Genomic DNA, 22,731 nt, shown 5'->3' with positions numbered 1-22,731 from the left:
TATTTCCAAACTTTTCCTAATGGCTGAAATCCAAATTGAAAAAATTACGTAGTTTGTTAATGAAGGTGAAAAAATTGAAAGTCCCTTCAATTCAGGTGTTTGGATTAAACAATTCAGCTGAAAAATTGATTCGTGAATTGCCAATTCTGAATTTTCTGATAATCTGCCATTGGCCGAAAAATTATTCATTCAAAAAAAGTATTTTAACCAAGTTTGAGCTAACTCTTTTTCAAAATTAGGTAATCAACTCTTCTGTCAATGTCAATTCAACTCATTTTGGAGGGACGAGTTAAGTAGGCAAATTCAACTCTTCTTAAAACTCCTTTTTTGAGAAGAATTGAATTTTGAATCAATGACTTTTTTCAAGGGGCTTTATTCCTTTTTAACTCTTTTTGAGAGCTCTTTTTTTTCCAGTTTTTAAAAAAATATTCACGGATGCCATTATAGCCCAAGAAAATTAGCATTGAATAGGGAAACGCTAGAGGGCAAGCTGAATTTTGGTATACTGGCCTATTTTTGAACCCTGAACACGAATCCGTGGAGTCCGCACCTGTCCCAAGTGATTTTCCCCCTAATGTGGATTTTAACCCCCCCCCCCCAATGAGATTTTTCAGAGGTTTTTCACCCCTACCTCCCGAAATTGTGGTCCTAGCCCAAAAATGGGGGTCTATAAAAGTTGTTCTAAATCAATTTTCCCATCAGATGAGCTATGAACCAACTTTGTCCCCCTAAGGAAGGTGGACCTTCAGTCAATTTCAAAAAATTAGCGAATAGGAAAATGCGGTAGGGGGGATCTGAATTTTGGTATACTGGCCTATTTTTGTACCCTGAACACGAATCCGTGGAGTCCCCATCTGCCCCAAGTGATTTTTCCCCCAAAATCATGGCTCAGATTCAAAAACCTCCTACATTTGATTGAGTCCAGCTCCATCCCCCCTTAGGGGGACGAAGTTGGTTCATAGCTCATCTGATAGAAATGATTTAGAACAACTTTTATAGACCCCCATTTTTGGGCTAGGACCCCAATTTCGCGAAGTAGAGGCGAAAAACCTCATTTGGGGGGCAAAAATCCACAATTGGGGGAAAGCTCACTAGGGACAGGTGAGGACACCAAGGATTCGTGTTTAGGGTATAAAAATTAGGCCAGTATACCAAAATTCAGCTTGCCCTCTAGCGTTTCCCTATGACCCCCTTTTTTAAGCTAATTTTCTTAGGCTATTAGGTACCCCTCAGAAAACAAATTGAATTCGAAAATGAGTTGGTAATTTCTCAATTTTTACATTGATGTTTTGAGAATTTTTTTCATCTTCCTCTTCAAATTCCGAAACAGGATTTCGAACAAAATTTCAAAATTTTTGCCTTATTGCTGTGTAGGTACACAAATTTTCAATTTATCTGAAATGAAAACTTTCGTCGATTGTCAAAAATTGCTAAAAATCTAAAAATTTCAGTCAATTTACAAATTATAATTTTATTTTAATTTAGTATCTCTCCAATATGAGACAGTTAATTCAAAACAGTTTTTCGGGAGATTAAGATACAGACAGTCTTGAGAAGCCAGACAGGCAGATAGATGACCTTGAGAGTCCTGACAGACAAGTCAACGACCTTAAGAGGCCAGACAGGCAGGCAGACGACCTTGGGAAGCTAGACGTGTAGGTCATGTGACCTTAAGAGGGCAGACAGATGACCGTGAGAGTCCTGCCAGACAAGTCAATGACCTTAAAAGGCCAAACAGGAATACAAATGACCTTGAGAGACCTGACGGACGGGTTAATGACCTTAAGATCCTAACTGGTTCACCGCAGGTGGGACTATAATGAAACTATTTTACAAAGTACATAGATAATCTGTTTCCTTCTGGGGGCCACTCCGGAGTTGAAATTTTTTCTGAATAGCATTCAACTCAAAATGAAGGTCTGTACTAAAATTAGCCAAAATTCCCTATTTTTATTTTTTATTTTTTCGCGATATGCATCTTAATGTAAGTGCTCATCAAATGTGTAGTAACATTGATCAATTTCCTGATCTTTGACAGAATTTTGAAAATTTATAGATGAAATAGAATTTTTGTTGAAAGCTGCAGATCAACAAAAAATGGATATGGAATTTCATTTTCAGAGTCAATATTTGGTGAGAAATAAATTTTGGCGAGCGTTAATTGGAAAAGCTCTAAGTATTATATTTCAAAATCGAATGAAAAACACAATTTCTGTAATATTGAAACACGAAAATGGGTGTCTAGGATCTAGGTAGTTGGTGTTTATAGTTTATTGTAAGAAAAAAAAAAAAAAAAAAAAAAATGTATAAAAATACATAATAATACAAGAAGTCAACTTGAATTTCCAACAGATGAAGTACTTATTGTTACCTGTCTTAAATTTAAATTCAGTCTTCATGTTATTATTACTTTACTAAAATATTTGAATACATTCATCCAAATAGGCATTACATCATACAAAAGAAAAGCATTTAAGTAGGATTACCTGTCTAGTAAGTACATACAAAAGCTTGCATCCAATTGGATAGGTATGTAGAAAAAAATTACCTATTCCAAAAACACCAATTCTTTGCAACAGTCTAAAATCATATCTTTTATAGTCACATTATACTTCAAAATATTATACTGATCGAAAACCACCGGATACGTAAGATTGAGATTATTATATCGTAAATCATCGCGATCGTGTAAATGTCTAATTAAAGTATGTATCGTATACTTGTCTTTCCACTGTTTCCATTTCTGCAAATACAACTCCGTTCGTAAATCTTCCACGCCGAATTTACCTCTGGCATCATGTACCAATTCTGGTCGAACATCGAGTACCTTGAGTTTAGCCCTTTTCCCAGCATTATAGTACCATAAATGAGGATAGTACTCTTTATACTCGTTCAACCAAAGACGTAAAAATCTCGCACCTTTATGAGCCATCAAAGTCATCGTGCCGAAATTTTCCAAATCAGCTATGGTCTCCAATACCATTTCGTATCGTCTGAAACGATCCAATTTCTGGACAACGTACACGTCGTTATCGATAAATATACCTCCGTATTTTTGTAGTATTTCAATACGAAGAATATCGCTGGAATGCCAGTCTCTGTATTTGCTGTACATTTTACGACCAAATATCGAATCGATGGGTTCGATGTATTTGAACACGATGGTTTCGTTGAATTTTGGTAGGCTGGTTAAGTATCTCCAGAATTTACCTGTAAACGAATCTATATTCGTGTGGAATATGATTTTATCTGGTTTCTGGTTTTTAAATGCTGCCAGGATGTTGACCGCGTCGACGAAACTTACTTCTTTTAGTTTAGGACCGTATCGTAAAAAATGTACGTAATTTGGTATAATATACTGACCGCCATATGCTCCAGTGGTGTTATCGAAACCTTCGAATCCTTCGTCTAGTTCTTCGGCCCAGTATTGTGGTGAACATAAGATGTACTGGAGTGGTAAATTATGTTTTTTGTGGCGGAAGAAACACACACAAAGAATGCAAATCGCTGCAATTATCACTACATAGCGAACTTTTCGTAAGATGCGGATGCGGATTCTTAGCTGCATTTAAAGTGACGTAAATATCATGAGGTAGGTAAAAGATACTCGATAGAATATAGAATATAAAATGCCTCATATTTTAGGTAGGTAATACACGAATCCTTACCAGATCCATTTTTTCATTGAAATCACATTTGTAAACGATGAAATTAGACTGAAAATGAAACATATCTACTTTTTTATTCGTATCGCGATATGTACAAATGATTTCACTTATCAGCTTACGGCTAGGTACGCGCAGAAATTACAACTGAGTGCCTACACTTCTTAGAATATGTATTCGTTATAGCTATAGCTCAACAGTAATAAAATAGGTAATTATTTTCTTATTCGTAATTGCCTTCACTTAAGCTCATATTTTTAATTCATTTTCGGTTTAATTGTACTGAGACTTTTCCACAAGATGATTGCTTTAATTTAATCTGAAAACAGCATAGTTTCCAGCTGGCTGTAAGAATGGCGAATCGGTTTCGGCTGGGATTGTGGAATTAGCTGGAGGAAGTTGATCTTTGTCGTCTGAATTTTATTTTTGACAATTTTCAACTGAATTCTTTTGAAACATTTTCTTAAGAGGAAAGTATGCAAACCGGCAAAAAAATTTAGAGGTGGTCGAAACTGAATTGAAAGAAAATGCAGAAAAGCCAAAATTTCAGACGTTGAAGTACATTTTTTGATTTTTGTGAATTTTGAAAATCAAATTTTTACCTATCAAAAACGAAAAAATTTCAAAATTTTACAAATTCAACTTCGAAAGCTGGAATTTTACCCATCAAATAGTGTAACACATGGGCACTTAAGCTATGTACCATCTTATGTAATATATTAAGGAGGTAGGTACTTATTCGGTCAAAATTTCATGCCCGGTATCAGTTATCAAAATTGTGTGTTCGAAATAAGCAGCTCTAGAGCCATCAAACGTAGTTACAGTCCAATTATCTTCACTTAAGGTAACACAGTCTGGTTTACCCTGACCAATAGCTGGTTCCACTGTAAATACCATTCCTTTTTCCATTTTTTCTTGACCTCGCACATAGTTATTTGCTGAAGAGATCAAACAGTAAATCAATGAATAAAAAATAAATTGTTCAAATAGTTTCAACTTTCAAGTCACATGTTGTAAACCACTAACCGAATTGGAAAATATGCGGATATTCGTGAAGAAATCGCCCCACTCCGTGAGCTCCCACACAAGGTAGAACACACAATCCTCGTTTTCGTGCTTCCCCGTCTATTACACCACCTAAAAAAGAGAATCGTTTGACAAATCTGAAATACACTATTGACTGTCTAGCATTTATAAAATACCTATGTAAGTAGGTACCTACCTAAAAAGATTGGAATGCTTACCCAGCGTGCTGAATGATATTCCTGGACGACAGCAATTGATTCCAGCCTGCATTATTTCTCGAGCTGCGGTGACTAGTTTTTTCCCTCCATTATCTACTTCGCCGACTAGAAATGTCTCAGAGCTATCTCCATGATACCCTTTGTAATATACCTGAATACAAAATTGTGCCACTAGATTATAGCAAGCTGAAAAATTAATGAAATTTTCTGCATATGGAATATTTATAGACAGAAGTTGGGCCTTCCACTCTCTAATCATGCAACAACTACAGAGTCTATGCAGCTTGACCCTGTGCAGTGGCGTTGTCAGGATTTTGCCAAGGAGGCAAAACCAGATTTTTAGGCATGAAATATCAAAATTTGGGATAATTTTTCTAAAAATCTCCATAATGTATAATTATTTTGTAAAAATGAAGGCAAAATTATTACTCGAGCGATAAGTTCTTGAAAAAGTTAGTTTAGAAAACGAAAAAGATGCCCATTTTTGTACGTTTTATTTTAAATTTCCATCCGCAAGGGAGGGCATCGCCCCAATTGCCCCCTTGGCTTCGCCACTGACCCTGTATGTATTCTTACTGCAACATCCACCGTTATTATGTCACCATTTAACAAGGGCCTATCATCTGGTATACCATGAGCTACAATATTATTGACTGATGTTGTTATGGATTTCGGAAAACCATTGTAAAGAAGTGATGAAGGGTAGGCTCCCACTTCTGTAATTAAACCTTGAGCTCGGCGATCTATTTGGTCAGTTGTAATGCCTACCTGGTTTCAAAACAAACCAACAAAATGATCAAAGTGAAATTAGATAATTATATTTAATACGATAGGTAGCTTTGTAGAATGAACGAATACGTCACGAACAAAAGTTTTTAGTTGATCTAGAACAGACCTTGCGATGGAGCAGCTTTTTTTAATGGCTTCTATTTCGGTATCGTTTTTTATCAAAGTATAATTTGGAACTATTTCTATACCATTGTTGAAGACATAAGCTGGACGCTCGATATGTGATGGGACATTTTGAGGTGCCGATGTTGAACCTGGGAAAACGACGTGATATGGTCGATAAATTCTGGAAAAAGTGTTCGATTTGTTAAAAATGTGTGAGTAGTTATTTTGTAAAACCCAAAGAAATAAGATTGGATGTGCTCAAGTCTGAATAAATCTAATCCGAGGCCGAGTTGAACTTCATTATACGTGGTCAGTTCAAATTGGACCAAAAAATACAGAAATTATATCAAACGATAAATCACTTCCATCACACAATTTTTAAATATAAAATACTATCATGAATTTTATTCAACAAAGTGGCATAAAAAAGCACTATAATATACCATTTAGAAAGTATCAAAATCCATTACTCACTTTTTCATCGAATCGTTTAAAGTGAAAGGGAAAAGTGTTAAGAATATGAATAACCAACTTGACATATTTAAAAAAATAAAACGTATTGATTAAAAAAAATTCACAGGATCGAAAATGAAAAACAAATTCTGAATACAATTCTGAACGGGTTTTTAGTAAAAATAAATTTCAGCGGCGATACTCATCGTATTGAATATAAGTGTTTATCGTGATTTATTTAATCTAATCTGCAAAAAAATTAGGTAATCCAAATTTTTTTCTATTTCAATTTTATTAAAGAACCTACAAATCTAGCACTGAACAAAAAATATTATATTCAACTAATTTTTTAAATTAGGTACAACAATGTTATCAACACGAAATATCAACAAATTACTGATTTATTTTATAAAAACAAATCAGTGAAATCAACTAAAAAACAACTAATTTGTTAAAATTTCATAACTGGTATCGGTGATCAAAATTGTATGCTCAAATTGAGCAGCCCTTGAGTTATCAGTCGTCGTTACAGTCCAGCCGTCAGAATAAATTTCTACTTCTTCGGTACCTTCGCTAACAGCAGGTTCAATTGTAAACACCATGCCTGGTTTCATCGTGTAATCTTCACCATCAACGCTGTCGTTACCTGTATTTGAAAAATTATTTAATTGTTATAATGAAAGTTTTGATTAAATTAGCAGTACAATTCTACAGCAATGCAATGTGATGAAATATACGAACAATAATGAATAATTTCAGGTCTCTCGTGAAAAAATCTACCAATTCCGTGACCGGTCACAGCTGGAACAATTGAAAGACCATGTTTTTGAGCTGCTCTCTCGGTTCGTCGTCCTAATGAAAATAGGTTTATCAATAATTGTATACTTTTTTGTTTCAAGTAGCAATTATTTTATAACAGAACGCAACTGATACATTACCTATTGTCTCGAAAGGTACTCCTGGACCGCAACATTCAATTCCAGATTGTAACGCATGTTGAGCCGCTTTTATTAATTGTTTAGCTCGAAAGTCCACCTCACCGACCAAATATGTTTCGGCGCAGTCCCCATGAAATCCCTTATAGTAAACCTGATGACAAACGTTACGATGTCAAGACAAATGATCAAGTTATAGATACTAGATAGGCTAATAATATTAATGATTACTCTTACAGTTACGTCAACAGTCACTATATCTCCATTTTTCAACTTCCTTTCGTCTGGAATACCATGAACGACGATATTATTTACAGATGTACAGATTGACCTGGGAAATTCATTAAAACCTAATGGAGAAGGATACGCTCCTTTTTGTATAATAAAATCATGAGCGAAGGAGTCTAGATCGTCAGTGGTTCTGCCAACCTGTACAGAATGACAAACAGTATGCATTATTATCGTTTCATACGTAGAATGGAACTAAAGAGGAAGAGAACAGTGACATTTTTATATACATACACGAACAAATTTTCCCACAGCATTTAGTACGGACCTGGCTAACGAACAACTGGCTTTAATACCTTCGATTTCTTGAGGTGTTTTGATCAACACTCGTTCAGGAATTCTTTCTTCGCCTCTTTTAGACTTGGTTACATAAGGAGGACGTGGTATGTGTGATGGAACCTCACGTACATTCGATACAAGAGGACAAGGAGTAACTATATCGAAGACTGGAAACTCCCTGAAATCACAGAGTAAAGGGTTGTGATGAGAATAGAATTGAAAAAAAAAAACGTAGAAAATGTTCACTAATTATTTTTACCGGTTCGGAGGATAGTATTTTGTAGCTATACGATCGAGTTTGTTACCCACTGATCGTACAAATCTTCTTCCCATGACGTAAAGTGTTCTCAAGTCGTTCATTGGATCGTGTGATAGTGAGAATATATTTTTTAAACGCAGAATACATTCATTTTTCAAAATAATAATGTTTTTTCGGATTTCACATTGATATATGTATTTTGATGTTTTGAATTCGATTCGAATTTTTGTTGTGATAAGGATAATGATTCGTGAGGAAGTATACTGGATGAAGCATTGTTAATTCAACAACATCAAACATGTCTCGAACCACCGGTTTCAACCTAGTTTCAACCAATCCAACCAGAACATAGATGATGGAATAGAATTTGCTCAACTGGACGTCGTATTCCTCCTTACCTTTGCTTATTCGTAAGAGTCGTAAGTCGTAAGTCGTAGGTATATTGTATCAAAGGTCGAAACTTACAACTTCAAAACTCCTAGTCTAAAATTATCATAATTTTCATGTTTCTCATCTTCTAAAGACCAAAAGTAAAACATCATCAATTCAATTGTACATAATTATGTAATGTACGATGACGCCGTAAACTTTTACCTTAAACTCTTTCAGCTTCCTCTTCTTTTGAATTGAATAGGTAGGTATCCATAAATGAATGATAAAAAATCTATACCTAGTTCGCCGGTTTTAAAAATTTGAGAGAGAATTGAGAAACTTTAATTCATATTTATTTAATGATATCGTATTTTATTTTATTTCTATTTTAAAAAATTGGACGCAGGTACTCACTTCATTCCATGTGGCCAGGTATAGCGAAAATGCAACAAAAAAACAAATAGAATTGTGAACATGGTTTTAATTTTTCATTCGAGTAATTTCATTGGTGTAGGTAGGTACAATTAACACATTGATACCTACCTATTTATTTATTTGAAACCATTTGAGCCATTTAGTGAAAGCACGCGAATTAACTGATTACTATCTCTTTCATCTTTTTGATGGTTCTTGCTGATTTCTTCGTAATTAGAAATTCTTATCTGTTTCAAATTCACTTAGCTATTACCTATAAGTGAATTTGATAAATTTGGTAAAATAATTCATTAAAATCTTAGAATTTGTAAAGGTAGGTTACCTACACCTACGCCTATTGATTGGCTAATTTTTCTTGAAAATTAAATTAGTATCCAAAGCTCCTTCATGTTAATATCCGATAACTTTCTTCAGTAATCACAATTGTGTGTTCGAATTGAGCGACTCGAGAAAAATCTGTTGTCATTATAGTGATATTATCAAAATTTCTCATGCACTCGACGCAATTTTCACCTATCAAAGGTTCAATAGCGAACACCATCCCTGGTTGCATTGTTTCGTTGCATTCTCCAGATTCTGCGAACACATATGAAAAAGTATTTGGTAGGTACTCGTACATCATCGAAGATTCCTACCTCTCTGACACAATCAATATTTTGCTTACCACCACTTACCAGTATTGTTGATCATGATGAATGGATGTTCGTGTAAAAATTTGCCAATTCCGTGACCACAATTTGACAACAGATTGTGAAGGCCTCTTTTTTTTGCCGCTGTATCGACTCTGCGTCCTTAGGTGGTAAAAAAAGGTGAACACGAATCTTATCACAGTATAGATCGAAGTGGAATTTAAGTAAAAATATGGAAATATCATTTAAAATTTTCAACGTTATCAAATTGAATGATGATTTTTTTTCTCTAAAATTCATTATTCTGGGATTAAAAATGATTTTTGAATGTGCTTCCTATTCAATTTAAATTTATGTGTTGATGAAAACAGTCCATTTTTAACAAAATTTCTGATTAGGTAATCGTTACCTGTATGAGCACTGACGATTCTAGGCTATTTCAAAATTTGATGATTCTTTTAACATTTCACACGACGTACCAATTTCAATAAATTGTTCTCCAGGTCGACAACATTCTATTGCAGAATACAATATTTCGCGCGCTCCTTCGACCAAACGTCTTCCAGCGTCATCTACCTCCCCAATTAAAAATGTTTCTGCACCATCACCATGATAACCATTCAAGTAGACCTACAAATAAGAGTTCATTCAGTTCCTGCATGATAAAATATTTTTTAAATTATGTGTTTTCTTAGCAAAAAATGTCTCTTTGGGCTGAAAAAATTGGAAAAAAGTATTTTTTTTTTTTCAGGAAAAGAATTTGTTAGGAAACCCCCTTGAGTGAATTTATGCCTTTAAAGGGAAGGGAAGGGAAGGGAAGGGAAGGGAAGGGGGTTCAAAAATTGAACCATCAAACGGCACATACGTAAAATTTTACCCTCTATCAATAAAAACGACTTCTGGGAAGTGGGAACCCTAAAACAGATTTTATGAGTGGTTCCATTCTCAATCTCAGAATCATGATAGAGGTACGTTTAATAATTCTAAATTATTTGCCAAATTTTTAAATCCAAAATCTAGAAAATAGGCTACATTATCCCACAAATTATAGACTTTTTCTATCAACGAAAAATATTACCATTCAGAGGGAGGAAGATTCTTCCTTGAAGACCTATTTAAACATTTTTAATGCAAAAAACAAGAACCTTATAATTGAATAAATTTGATACTGCACCGAAACGTCTATTGTAATAATATCTCCATTCGCCAATTTTCTGCTATCAGGAATTCCGTGGATGGCAATATTATTGACTGAAGTACAAATCGATTTTGGAAAATTATGATACTTGAGAGGTGTGGGGTAAGCTCCCCCTTGAATGATTAATTTGTGGGCGTACGCATCTATTTCATCGGTGGTTTTTCCATCCTGTGTACGAAAAAAGTGCAGGAAACTTACAATGATTGGTTAAATCGAGGCTGATTTTAAGGCCAGATAGTGAAAACTGAAAACAAATCTTATTTTGGTAGGTACCTACCTGACCTTTAAAAATATCCTCTTACTTGAACGAATTCTTTCAAATGTTTGAGAACCGATCTGACCAAAGAACAACTCGCTGCAATAGCATCTATTTCAGAAGCATTTTTAATTAATATTTTACTGGGCGATTCTTCTTCGCCATTATTGAAAACATAAGCTGGACGTGGAATATGATCTGGGACAACTTGAGCTGGCGAAATTGACGAAAAAAGCGGATCAACTACTCTATAATGTTTTTCAGCTTGTTCGCTGCAATTTTTTGGGTGAAAATGAAATTTTATTGGCATAATGAATCTCGTACTTACTCCTCTTTTTTTCAGTCGGTGAATATTTACGTATGTACGAGTAGCTAGTGGAAAATAAACTTACCCCGAATGTCCAAAAAATATTTGTTGCGAAGTGATTGGCGAAATTACACTCGTAAAGAAGAGAAACCAAAATACTGGCATTATTTTTGGGTAGGGATGAAAAATTATGCTTCAAGTAATTTTTAAAAATTGTAAAACAAAAAAAGTTGAAAAATAAATTATAGGTAAGTTGGCAATAAGTGGGTTAAAAAGTTTGGCATGTTGTATTCTGAACATTGTAGAACTGACTAAACGAAGACATGAGTAGGTAGGTAGAGGTACCTAATATACCTAGGTACCTAGTATATCAAGATGCAAAATCAATTGAGTTAAAATTCTCTTGATCTACTTTTCATTTTGATACGTATTTAATAATGTTTCGTTTCTTATCATTTATTTGAAAGATAATGAGGTAAGTAAATGCACTGATAAATTTGAAATGGCTGAATACTTAGTATCTACCTAGTACATCTGTACCCAACCTAATACTTATTCAAAAAAGTTGCACTTTGTGTAATCATGTATTGCAGATTTTCTTAATAGGTAATCATCAGTCACACCAAGTCAATTTTGTGAAAGGGGATGTTTTTAAAAATGCATTCAGGTGCTATTTATCAATTTAAGGTTTAATAACGTTTCCTTATGGGTAAAAATTAAATCCAACCGAACAATTTTACTAAACGAATCTGTACAAAACTATACATGATGATCTTTCAATATGATATTATACCAACATATCCACCTACAAAGTCAATATCCTGTTCCCATTTTCAGTAATAGCGATCGTATGCTCGAATTGAGCCACCCTAGAATTATCTTTTGTGGCTAACGTCCAACCATCAGGGAACATTTTCTCTTCAAAGCGACCTTCTGCGATGGCTGGTTCTATTGTGAATACCATACCAGGTTCCATTTGCCTCCAGTGATCAATGTTGTCGTCATTTGCTATCAGTGAAAACAAACAGGGCCATTAATAATAAATTCACAGAATCAATTATTAGCAGATCTCAACTAACCATAATGGTCGATAGCTGGACGTTCATGTAAGAATTTACCGATCCCATGTCCACACACTGTTGGTATTAAGCTTACTTTTTTCAGCTTGGCTTCCTGCTCGATTCTTTCACCTAAAAATGTAACAAAACTTTCAAAAAAAATCGTTTTCTTTTTAAATTAACCAACTGCAGTTGAATTACCCAAGTCTTTGAATCGGACTCCTGGTTTACACATTGCGATTGCAACTTTCAACAAATGTCTGGCAACTTTCACCAATCGTCTGCCTTTCTCGTTTACTGTACCAATATGGAAAGTTTCGCTGCAGTCTCCATGAAAGCCTTTATAATACACCTGAAAAAAAAATCATCAAAATACGAAATTTGGACATTTTTTTTCAAGTTAGGAGGTACTAGGTACCTATTTGCAACTTACCGAGACGTCTACTTTGATGATGTCTCCATTATGTAACATCCTATTATCGGGGATTCCATGAACGATGATGTTATTTACAGATGTACATATGGATTTCGGATATTTATTATACATCAAAGGCGAAGGATATGCTCCTTTTTCTATAATTAATTCGTGAGCGTAGGCGTCTACTTGATCGGTGGTTTTCCTGGCCTGTAGATGATTAAAATATTGTAATTTTAATATCTGACGATAGGTGTACGGATGGAATCATGAAAAAACTAGGCTTACACGAATGAATTTTTTCAAAGCGGTCATAACCTCTCGAGCAATCGAACAACTCGCAGCAATCGCATCTATTTCGGTAGCATTTTTAATCAGGATTGCATCGGGGGCATCTTCAACGCCATCCATGAACACATAAGGTGGTCGTTGGATATGGGTAGGAACATACTGGGCTCCAGATACATTCAAGGGTTTGACTATGTAATACGGACCTCTTAATTCTTTAATGAAATCGCTGAAAGAAAAAAGAAAATTATCATCAGAATTGATGAAGGCCGTTATAAGGCAAACTTTAACATACCTTCGTCTAAAAGTAGGCTGCCAACTCGTACAAAAGTAAATTAATGCAAGAAAAATGACCGAGAACAATAGTAATCGAGTAAACATATTATGCCGATGACAAGATACATAGGTAGATAATGTTGAAAATTATTTCATTTTTGAAAATTCACGTCTTATCGAAAGTACAAATCCGTGTAGCCGCCTAAGTGTGTGTTGAAAATTCCTGGTAGTGATTAAAACTGATACTGATCAGCTTTTTGCCGTTCAAAAAAAAAGAGGTGGTTGTTGATATGAATTTTACGAGTGGTTATCATTTTTCTGTTTGTGAATTGCCAACTTTGAACTTGTGGCCTAGGTGGATTATCGTTTTCTTATTGAGCAAGCTGGAGTGAACCATGCACCGGATTAATTGAAGAGTTCGATACGAAAACAATAGAATATGACGCCTATTTTGAGTAGATATAATTTTTGCTAATTTCTTTTACACTTTTTTCATTTTTTTTTTTTTTTTTGAGATGAAATTTTGTATTTGTTGTATTTTGTTGGCATACTAAGATCAGAACAAGGTGACATGATTTTGACTTTCGATCAATTTGCTTACTATTTTTTTGAATTCTTGGAAACGATTGTATCTTTCTTGGTATAAATATAAAACATGGTTTTCATTTGATTTGCTTTCCTCAGTTTGCTTACCTATCTCGTGTTTTGTAAAAATTCTCCTTTATAAAAGAATGAACTATGTACACATGTACCAATTATTAATTCTGTCCGGACTCCGGAGCAAAAATAGCCACCGGATTCAAAAAACCGTTATAGAACTGTTAGATACTGTTCTTTCGTTACCTGCAATGATGAAGTGCAGTCTTGGCCTTGTGTAAGGAATTATTGGAATGATTTTCTGCAGTAAGCCCAATTCGAAATTTTTAAAGATTTTCATAAACTTTGAAATTTAAAAAAATTGACTGCGAGAGCAGCGAGACAGCCGAAAGGTCGAGTACTGTGAAGTTTCAATTGAAAATTTTTGAGGAAAGTACTTTTCTCCCATTCCTGTCCTCCTGTCTTGCTCGGCTGCTCCTGTTGGCTGTTACAATAATTTTTAAAAATGTCATTGCAAAAATGCAAAAAATAATGAATAAAATCAAAATCAGGGTTGTAAGGTAATTTATGTCGGTAAATTACGGCGGTATTTTACCGTATTTTACGGTATTTTACCAAAAGTTTATTACCGTATTTTACCGTAAATTACCAAAAAGCATTTTTTTGCCACATTATTTTATTTGAAAGTTGAAAGGATGAATCAACAGCTGAAGATGATTGGCATCAAAATTCACAATTTATTTGCATCAATGCTAATAATAATTGATACATGCTACATATAAACAGGAAAATATCTTGAAAATTACCAAACAATTGCCAGAAAATTATTCACAATTGGTCAAAAATCAGAAAAAATTGCATCAAATCGTGAAAACATGTTGAAATGTCATTAAAATGTACTTCAAAATCATTAAATTTTGGTTATTTCAATCATTTTATTTAAAATAACCAAATAGGTCAATTTTTTATTTTTTGACAATGTTGAATGATTTAAAATTTTAATTTTAATCCATGCATGGTTATTGGTTATACAATTAATTTTTCCCCATTGCCATTGGCATTGGCCATCTTTCATCACTTTTTAGTTTTTACTTTTTAGTAATTTTCAGTAACTTCAATGTTTTTCAATTTCATGTGTTGTTAACTTGTTAATGTAATTTTTAATTTTAACCCTTTTATAGTTTCATATTGTTTTCAAATTTCAAGCAGAAAATTATTGAAATTCAGTGGCGTAGCCAAGGGGGGGGCGAAGGGGGCCATGGCCCCCCTTGCGAGCAAAAATTTGTAAGAAAACATGCCAAAATGGACGTTTTTTCGTTGTTTGGACCCATTTTTTCTAAAAATTTTCGCTCAAGCAATAATTTTGCTTTCTTTTTCATGAAATCACCACACATCACAATAGATTTTCAGAAAATTACCCCTGATTTCGATTTTTCATGCCTAAAAATCTGGTTTTGCCCCCTCCTTGAGAAAATCCTGGCTACGCCACTGTTGAAATTTCCACCCATTACATAATATACAATAATTTTATATGTTTGAACTTTTGAAGGTTTGAAGTTTGAACTTTGAACACTATAAGTTCATTATATTCAAGTTGGTAAAATACGGTAAAATACCGTATTTTACCGTATTTTACCGCCGTATTTTACCAGCGAATAAATTACGGTAATTTAACAACCCTGATCAAAATTGATTTCATTTTTATTCTATTTTCACGAAATATTTAATATTTCTATTTTCTGTAGCACGACAGTCGACAGGAGTTTCTTAGCTTGTAAGCTTGAGCTTGCTGCTCGTAATTTTTATTTTTGATGAAAATTATTTTTAAAAAAAATTAAATAAAAATAAAAAAATTGAATAATTCTTCAAAATTCAAAAAATGGAAAAAGAAAAAAAATTAAAAAACTAAAAAAATTCAACGTTCTTCGAAAATTTGTAATAACAACGTAATTACCATGAATTGTTACCCATAAAAATCCGCTATCCAGTTCAACTATCATCGTGGTGTATCGTTACACAAAACAATGAAAACAAAAGAGACAGAAAATCTCAAAGTTTCCACTTCAAGATGGAAAGTGATTAGCTTAGCTACTTCGCAATTTCTCTATTTTTAATCATTTCACTTCAATTTTTCAACTTTGCTACTGTAATTTTATAGTTTTTTTTATCCTCATCTGAATATTTTAAATGCACCTGTGCTTGTGAACTTTTTATACTGCATTTTTCATAACTTCAAAGTAATTATTGTTGAAGTTCCTTATCAAGGTAATTTCTCTTCGAAATGAGAAAGTTATGAACATGAAGTTTTATTTGTACTTTCGTTCGAAATGCTCTGCTTTTGATATTCCCATCTTCTGAAGGACGTTTTACTGAGAAGAGAATGTTTTTCAAGGTAAGCATCAGAGATGTATTCGTTATCAGTTTTTGATAACGTGTTATGTTCGTAAATAAGCTCAAGTAAACACCTTTGTTTTCACAGATGTAGTACCTAATTATAGTCCATTTCCGTTTTGGTAGCTTTGGTGAAAAATGTCGAGTACAAATCCAGTCAGCAGTACATCCAGTGAAACAGGACTCGATGTCGATGAAAAATCCAATGTTGATTCGGACCAATGGAATCGTATTTTCGATTGGATACATTGCATATGTGTCGTAACATTCGATTTAGAACTTGGTCAGGCGATGGAGGTAATTTGATGCATAGATTGTAACAGAACAGACCCAGATTGCGATTTAATAATAGCCTACATATAAATAATAACAATAATAATAATGCTAATATTATCGTATTCGCAGGAAGTCTACCCACCAAATGTAATACTCACTGAAGAAGATAAAACCAATATATGCTATTTAGCATTTCCTGACTCGAATTCTAGTTGCATGGGCGATACTCAGTTTCATATTAGAATAAAGCAATCCTCAAGGGCTTCCAAATTGACCCAGTCTCATATAACCTACAATAATAAATGTCCTGTATTTTTAAGAATTAATCCTCATTATTATTTCGGATTCGTATACTTCAGGCAAATTAAAGATCAGAGTATTCCTAGAGGGTATTTTCAAAAAGTAAGTAATTTTTAAGGCTTCTCCTCAAACGGTCTGAGATGATGAAATAATCGTTTTCATGTTTTTCGCAGAGTGTTATCGTTATATCACGTTTGCCATTCATTAGCCTCTTCACAGAGGTTTGTAGTATAATTGCTCCGGAGTATTTCGATAACGGACTGAAAAGTATCGAAGCTGCGTGCCACGAGATAAACAGATGGCAGGCTCCGATGCCTGGAGATTCGTTGAAATTACCTTTATTCGGGCATGTCATTCAGGTGAGTGACTCGTCTAACAAGAATTGAAACAGAAAAGTAGACATCATCGTGTTGATATTTGATAATTTATTATTGTAGAGCCAAATTCCGAGAGATTTTACCGTTAACAATCTCTCGTCGAGTTCCATATCATTCAGTAGTTACTCAGTGTCAACGTTATACCCGTCAATTAATGATTTGAATATGTTCGAGTCGTTATCTTCAGTGATTTCCCATATCCATATATTGTGGGAATTGGTATTAACGGGTGAACCTTTGGTGGTACTTGCTCCTTCACCGGAATACTGTTCGAAACTTGTGCAAGCTTTAGTAAGGTATGTTGGAATGCTAAAAAATCTCATCGAAACTAAAAACAAAAGCAAATTGAGACGCTGATTGTAAAAATTTCCTATGTTGTTGTCATTTCAGCATGATTTTTCCTCTAATGTATAACGCCGATTACCGACCATACTTCACGATCCATGACAGTGAATTCAAAGATTTCATGACCAAAACGAGAAGTCCACCTTCGGTGATCTTAGGCGTCACGAATCCATTTTTCGGAAAGACCTTGCAACATTGGCCCCACATTATTCGATTGTCTGAAAACATCACTACATCAAAAACAGGTTGGTTAACCTAAATTGACTCATTTCCGCAATTTTTTTTCAACTTTGCATATTGGCTGACCTTCGACATGTTGATAGTTTCAGTTGGGAAACAAAAGCTGCGCAAAAGCGGAAGTACAACTTTATTCGATGCGAAAACCGGCGTCTATACTCATTATAAGCCATTCCTTAATAAAGATAAGTTAGTCATTAGAAAATTAATTAAAGGATTACAAATGAAAAGACCTAGTGAAGTCCAATCGGCTATTTTAAGAAGGCATTTATTAGAATTAACTCAGAGCTTCATGATACCATTAGAAAGATACATGTCTACATTGATGCCTCTCAAGAAAAACATATCTCCTTTGAAAGTAAGTCGGAGTGTTACTCGATGTTTGTGGATGTGCATGTAGCTTCATATTATTCAATTCTATTACGTTTTAGGCTGCCCCTCATCCATTACCATTCAATCCAGATGACTTCATCGCGTCTTTGGATATCTCAGGTCCTCAACTTACTTCTACAATTAAAGGTAATTGGGAAGGATTGTACAGAAAGTTCTTCAGATCGCTCAACTTCAGTGGATGGTATCATACTCGGTATCAAGCAATGTACAAAAAATTGAAAGCTCTCCATTTAGAGGCATTGTCTCACATGGTGAGTATAAATATTTACAACCGATTGTATCGATCAACTTGTCAAAGATTGAAACTAATTTGCGTTAATTTCGCAGAATATCCAAGAATGGCTGCAAGGCAAAGAAGAAGTCGAAATAGTCGACATGATATTGAAAATAAAGACAAAAATTGACGAAATCGATGGCGAAAGTTTACCATTAAATGAGATAATTCAAATACAACTGAAGAATAGACTGAACGACATAATTCTATCTTTACCGGATGATCTTCGAAACATAATTAATATCAGTTGACAAATGTATTATTCATATCGTAACGAGTAATTCAGTGAGACTGGTTTTATGAAAATTTCGCATTAGTAATTATTAATGGAGGAATAAGAGTGAGAATCTTGATTTGTAATTTTCTTTTGTAATGAAACTGGATTCTGAGAGAATCGATTCGGTGATTTTTTATAAAGTTACTATGGCATTACTTACTCAATTTTTAATCGCTGTATAGCGCTATGTGTATTCAGGTTTTTATATTATTTATGTTTAACTCTAATTTTATTATATCATTTTCGTTTTTATCGAAGATTAAACGAAAACTCAGAACGGTATTTTAATTTTTTTTTCTTATTTTTTAATTTATTTGTGCAAGTGCAGTATACCATGGCTATATCGTGTAGTATTTTGAAGTTAATTATTATTTATTGTTTTTTTTTACGCTGGATGCAAGTAATTGACATTGTGACTATTGTTAGGATTTTTTGTCTTGTTTTTTAATGCAGTTTGTAATTTTTGAAGTACATGTTTTAATTAAAATATGTGTTTTTATTAATTTTGTAATCAAGAGTTCTGATAAACGATTGATTCTCAATTCCAATGAGAAATTATGCCCATTTTAGACCAATCTCTTGAAGTATTTGAAAGTTACTTGAAATTATTTAAAATTGGTTTATTGAAAAAAAAAAAAAAATGAAACTCAATTTTTTATGACAACTGATGTGAGCTGTATAATCATAATTTGTGAATCAAAATTCAATTTATTTGGTAAAAATGTGAGTTGCCTATCATCGTTAAAGTCTAGAAGCTTGTGATGATTATAAAACTAAGTATGGAAGTTACGAACCCTACTCCGAAAATTATCGAAAATTACGAACTTCGAACAACCATAAAATGAATGAAATTCAAAATTCTCAATGACGTGTACATTTATAAAATAGAATCGAAAATGAAAACATTCCCGTCATAAATTCCATCTGCCAAAAAACAACACAACAAGCATACCCGACACGAATTCTATTTTACCCTTTTACCTCAATTTTTCGACTTTCGTATCATAATTTTAAAATCCATCGAAGGTTAAACGATAGCGAATTCGATTTTTGCCACAGCTTTAGAAATGGACACAAAATAATCGATTTTGTAATCAGGAATGCATCATCGTAAAGGTGGTACTTCGATGTTCAATTCGTTGCCAAATTGCGTCTAGAAGCCGAGCGTATGTTTAATGGAAGCATTGAATTAATAAAAATCCTAACCAGGAGAATATAACAACGGAGTTGATATCGATCTGTCTTCGTACACCAACGTCGAAAAATTTCCGCGAAACAATGGTAAATTCAAAATATTCCACCGTTAACGTTTCATCGCATGAATGCACTACCAGGAAAGTATAACTCCTACGGTGATTCTGTCTCGTACTCGCGGCTGAATTCATTAACTATTTTTTTAATAGTATATTACATAATGACAAATCAAAGGAGTGAATATGTGCTCGTATATTTCCTCATTAAGAGAATATACCCGAGTAGATAGTTCTTTGGTGAAATTTTTTTCCTTGTTTGAAACGAAGGCTTTTTTCGAATTATGAAAAATTAGCGTGGTTCAATGAAATTCAAATTTCGTCAATTTTCGTATCAAGAGAATAGCATTATTGTGGAGGTGGTTCAAGGTGTTGAGGGTAATTTGCATCGGTTTGCAAGAAAACATCGGTGGTAAATTCGGTATTAAGGGAATATGTTCTGAAAAGAGGTGGAGTTTTTGCGAATTAATTTGAGAATTTTGGCAGGGTTTGGATTCGAAGATGTGAGCGCTGCATTTTCACGTTTCGGTTACTACGAGTATACTAAGCGGGTACTTGTTGGTTTCAAGTGTGAGATAAGCTGATAGAAATAAGAATGATTGGAAGTATTATGTATAAAAAGACGGTAGGTAGGTACCTACCTACCTATATAAATTGTCGAGGTTATTAGGTAACTCGAACAAAATGTTATAAAAATTTGAGATCAAGATTATTAACGATATCAACGAAAAATTTCTAAATTGATGCCTGCTTGTGGGTACTTTTTTTTTTAAATTCGTAAGTTCAATCGAACATTAATTTTTTGTTTTGCTATTTTTTTTCTTATGATGTGAAAAGTAGGTTTCCACCGTGCGTAGGTATTCAAGAAATCGATACACATCTGTCATTTTCAAGCTTCGTATTTTAATTTCAATTTTCACTCAAAAATATTACCTGCCACTTTCAATCGAAATTGACTCAGAAAATACCTATTTGAAATTTAGAATTTAGTTGGCATGTTCAATTGCTGTATTACAAGTAGGTAGGTAAGATATATTATTCTCAAAGAAAATGACTCATTTGATTTCAGCTTTATCTTATGCCTGTAAACAGTTCTGGAAATTTTTTTTGCAACAGGTGTCAACGATTATTGAAGAAAAGTGCCCAGTGACCACTTACCTCAAAGTAACCTCTCCAGTGGCGTAAATACAGGGACAGGGGACAATCCGCCGCCTCCAGAAACCCTGCAAAAATTAATTTTTCGCTCGCAACGGTCGCACTCTTACGTAAAAATACATCTATACTTTTTTTTGGTAAGTATATGTATCTTGTATCTTGAATTCACCCTCCCCCCTCCAGAAGGGGTGTCAAGTTACGCTACTGAACCTCTCTGATGTTCAATTAGAAAAATCTACAAAAAAAGTTCTTGATCAGGATCAAGCTAAATCGAAAGAGCATGCAAAAATACATCATCAATGAAAATTTTTAGGGCTAAAGTGCATTTTTAGATTTTTGCTGACTTCTTAAAAATCAAACCTGGGCCCAAAAAATAAAAAAAAAAATCAAACTTTCACTGACAAGGAATCTTTACAACTAGTCAACTCCGATCGAGCTGAAATTTGGCTCACTGAAAGAGCATATCATGCAGATCTCAAAACCAAATTTTCAGCAGCCGAAGTTGATTTTTCTATTTTTGGTGAATTTTTGAAAATAATCAAAATGGCCAATAAGTCTTACTATTCATTTTTTACAAGAAAAAAACAAACGTATCTACAGATAAAGATCTGAAACTCGGTTTATATACCTAATACATAATTAATGAAGTTGATCCACTGAATCGATTGCCACCATTTTTCAGTAGATTTTGAGCCAATTTCTCCAGTAATTTCCAAATTTCTCCAGAAGGCGTTAAAATCAACTTCGGCTGCTAGAAATTTAATCCTATTATAAGTTCGACATTCCAGATCAATTAGGGCTAGTGAATCATGTATCTGAGGTGACGAGTTGAAAGTGTGTTTTTTACGTTAAAAAATCTCAAATTTTGAAAGAATTTTACAATCGTCTATTTTTGCCACAAAATTACTCAAGATTTCGTCTTACCTCAAAAGGTTATCTCCTGGATTGATTGCTTTCATTTTACAGCCGATCTGGAGCCTCCAGCGAAATTTTGACTTTTCTCCACTCCGGCAGCTGGAAATGTAATCCTATAGTACGTGAGATTGAAAAGTGTTTTTTTTTTACAAGTTGAAAAAATCTAATTTTTTAAAAAAATTCCATAATCTTCAATTTTTGCAACAAAGTACTCAAAAACTTCTACTACTTCCTAAAGTCGATACCCCTCCCCTTCCCCTTCAGTCGATAGTCACTATTTTCTAGCTGAGCTGGAGCCTCTAGCAAAAGTTGACATTTCTCCTACAATTTCAAATCGCTACAGAAAATGTTGATCATTTTCGGCAGCTGATAATTGTAATCCTGCCAAAAGTTCGACTCTTGGAATGGATTGGAAATCAAAGGTGATGAATTCAAATAAACGTATGTTGAAAAATCTGAAACTGCAAAAAATTCAATGTCAACAATTTTGCCACAATTTTCTCAAAACTTCTTCTACCTCCTTAACACTTTCTGCGCCGCGTATGCAAATAATGCACACACTGACTCAAGGGCACATTTTTACAGAATCAAAAGGATGAACGTCAAAGTCGAAAGGTTTGAAACCGATTTGAAATTGATGGAGAAAAGTCAACTTTTTTTGGTGGCTTCCGATCGGCCCAAGAATAGTTGCAA

At 34.0% G+C, this 22,731-nt stretch overlaps 6 protein-coding genes across 9 annotated transcripts; 1 reads left to right on the top strand and 5 right to left on the bottom strand.

The window, feature by feature from the left end:
* Positions 1 to 2,150: 2,150 nt before the first annotated feature.
* Positions 2,151 to 4,359, bottom strand: LOC135835715 (uncharacterized). The gene is made up of 2 exons (XM_065350112.1): positions 3,669 to 4,359; positions 2,151 to 3,562 (listed from the first exon to the last, which is right to left on the bottom strand). Exons 1-2 carry the CDS (start codon positions 3,729 to 3,731, stop codon positions 2,549 to 2,551), a joined length of 1,077 nt encoding a protein of 358 aa, XP_065206184.1. The 5' UTR covers positions 3,732 to 4,359; the 3' UTR covers positions 2,151 to 2,548.
* A 41-nt stretch (positions 4,360 to 4,400) lies between these two features.
* On the bottom strand, positions 4,401 to 5,931 carry LOC135834078 (methionine aminopeptidase 1D, mitochondrial-like). Its single transcript, XM_065347914.1, has 5 exons — positions 5,887 to 5,931; positions 5,486 to 5,677; positions 4,910 to 5,060; positions 4,692 to 4,802; positions 4,401 to 4,603 (listed from the first exon to the last, which is right to left on the bottom strand). The coding sequence occupies exons 1-5, from the start codon at positions 5,929 to 5,931 to the stop codon at positions 4,401 to 4,403; spliced, it is 702 nt and encodes a 233-aa protein (XP_065203986.1).
* Positions 5,932 to 6,571: 640 nt separating this feature from the next.
* On the bottom strand, positions 6,572 to 9,011 carry LOC135835716 (methionine aminopeptidase 1D, mitochondrial-like). Of its 2 annotated transcripts, none has more exons than XM_065350114.1 (6): positions 8,804 to 9,011; positions 7,714 to 7,936; positions 7,429 to 7,620; positions 7,195 to 7,345; positions 6,998 to 7,108; positions 6,572 to 6,902 (listed from the first exon to the last, which is right to left on the bottom strand). In XM_065350114.1, the coding sequence occupies exons 1-6, from the start codon at positions 8,863 to 8,865 to the stop codon at positions 6,700 to 6,702; spliced, it is 942 nt and encodes a 313-aa protein (XP_065206186.1). In that variant the 5' UTR covers positions 8,866 to 9,011; the 3' UTR covers positions 6,572 to 6,699. The 2 variants fall into 2 exon arrangements, with proteins under 2 accessions (XP_065206186.1, XP_065206185.1); XM_065350113.1 differs by lacking the exon at positions 8,804 to 9,011 and adding an exon at positions 8,018 to 8,314.
* LOC135835719 (methionine aminopeptidase 1D, mitochondrial-like) lies at positions 8,933 to 11,775 on the bottom strand. 3 transcript variants are annotated; one of them, XM_065350118.1, is made up of 7 exons: positions 11,300 to 11,775; positions 10,954 to 11,179; positions 10,628 to 10,819; positions 9,933 to 10,083; positions 9,499 to 9,615; positions 9,147 to 9,400; positions 8,933 to 9,077 (listed from the first exon to the last, which is right to left on the bottom strand). In XM_065350118.1, exons 1-6 carry the CDS (start codon positions 11,377 to 11,379, stop codon positions 9,210 to 9,212), a joined length of 957 nt encoding a protein of 318 aa, XP_065206190.1. In that variant the 5' UTR covers positions 11,380 to 11,775; the 3' UTR covers positions 8,933 to 9,077; positions 9,147 to 9,209. The 3 variants fall into 3 exon arrangements, with proteins under 3 accessions (XP_065206190.1, XP_065206188.1, XP_065206189.1); XM_065350116.1 differs by having other exon boundaries at positions 9,151 to 9,400; XM_065350117.1 differs by having other exon boundaries at positions 9,157 to 9,400.
* Positions 11,776 to 11,924: 149 nt separating this feature from the next.
* On the bottom strand, positions 11,925 to 13,502 carry LOC135835717 (methionine aminopeptidase 1D, mitochondrial-like). The gene is made up of 6 exons (XM_065350115.1): positions 13,271 to 13,502; positions 12,976 to 13,204; positions 12,706 to 12,897; positions 12,474 to 12,624; positions 12,294 to 12,404; positions 11,925 to 12,222 (listed from the first exon to the last, which is right to left on the bottom strand). Exons 1-6 carry the CDS (start codon positions 13,354 to 13,356, stop codon positions 12,020 to 12,022), a joined length of 972 nt encoding a protein of 323 aa, XP_065206187.1. The 5' UTR covers positions 13,357 to 13,502; the 3' UTR covers positions 11,925 to 12,019.
* Positions 13,503 to 15,880: 2,378 nt separating this feature from the next.
* On the top strand, positions 15,881 to 19,205 carry LOC135835713 (protein DENND6B-like). Its single transcript, XM_065350111.1, has 9 exons — positions 15,881 to 16,240; positions 16,328 to 16,536; positions 16,645 to 16,917; positions 16,989 to 17,174; positions 17,253 to 17,488; positions 17,583 to 17,782; positions 17,861 to 18,132; positions 18,206 to 18,418; positions 18,495 to 19,205. Exons 2-9 carry the CDS (start codon positions 16,378 to 16,380, stop codon positions 18,690 to 18,692), a joined length of 1,737 nt encoding a protein of 578 aa, XP_065206183.1. The 5' UTR covers positions 15,881 to 16,240; positions 16,328 to 16,377; the 3' UTR covers positions 18,693 to 19,205.
* Positions 19,206 to 22,731: the final 3,526 nt, after the last annotated feature.

This window comes from Planococcus citri, chromosome 2 (genome assembly GCF_950023065.1).
Source record: "Planococcus citri chromosome 2, ihPlaCitr1.1, whole genome shotgun sequence".
NCBI classification, from domain to species: Eukaryota; Metazoa; Arthropoda; class Insecta; order Hemiptera; family Pseudococcidae; genus Planococcus; species Planococcus citri.
This window is presented reverse-complemented; position numbering and strand designations above follow the sequence as displayed.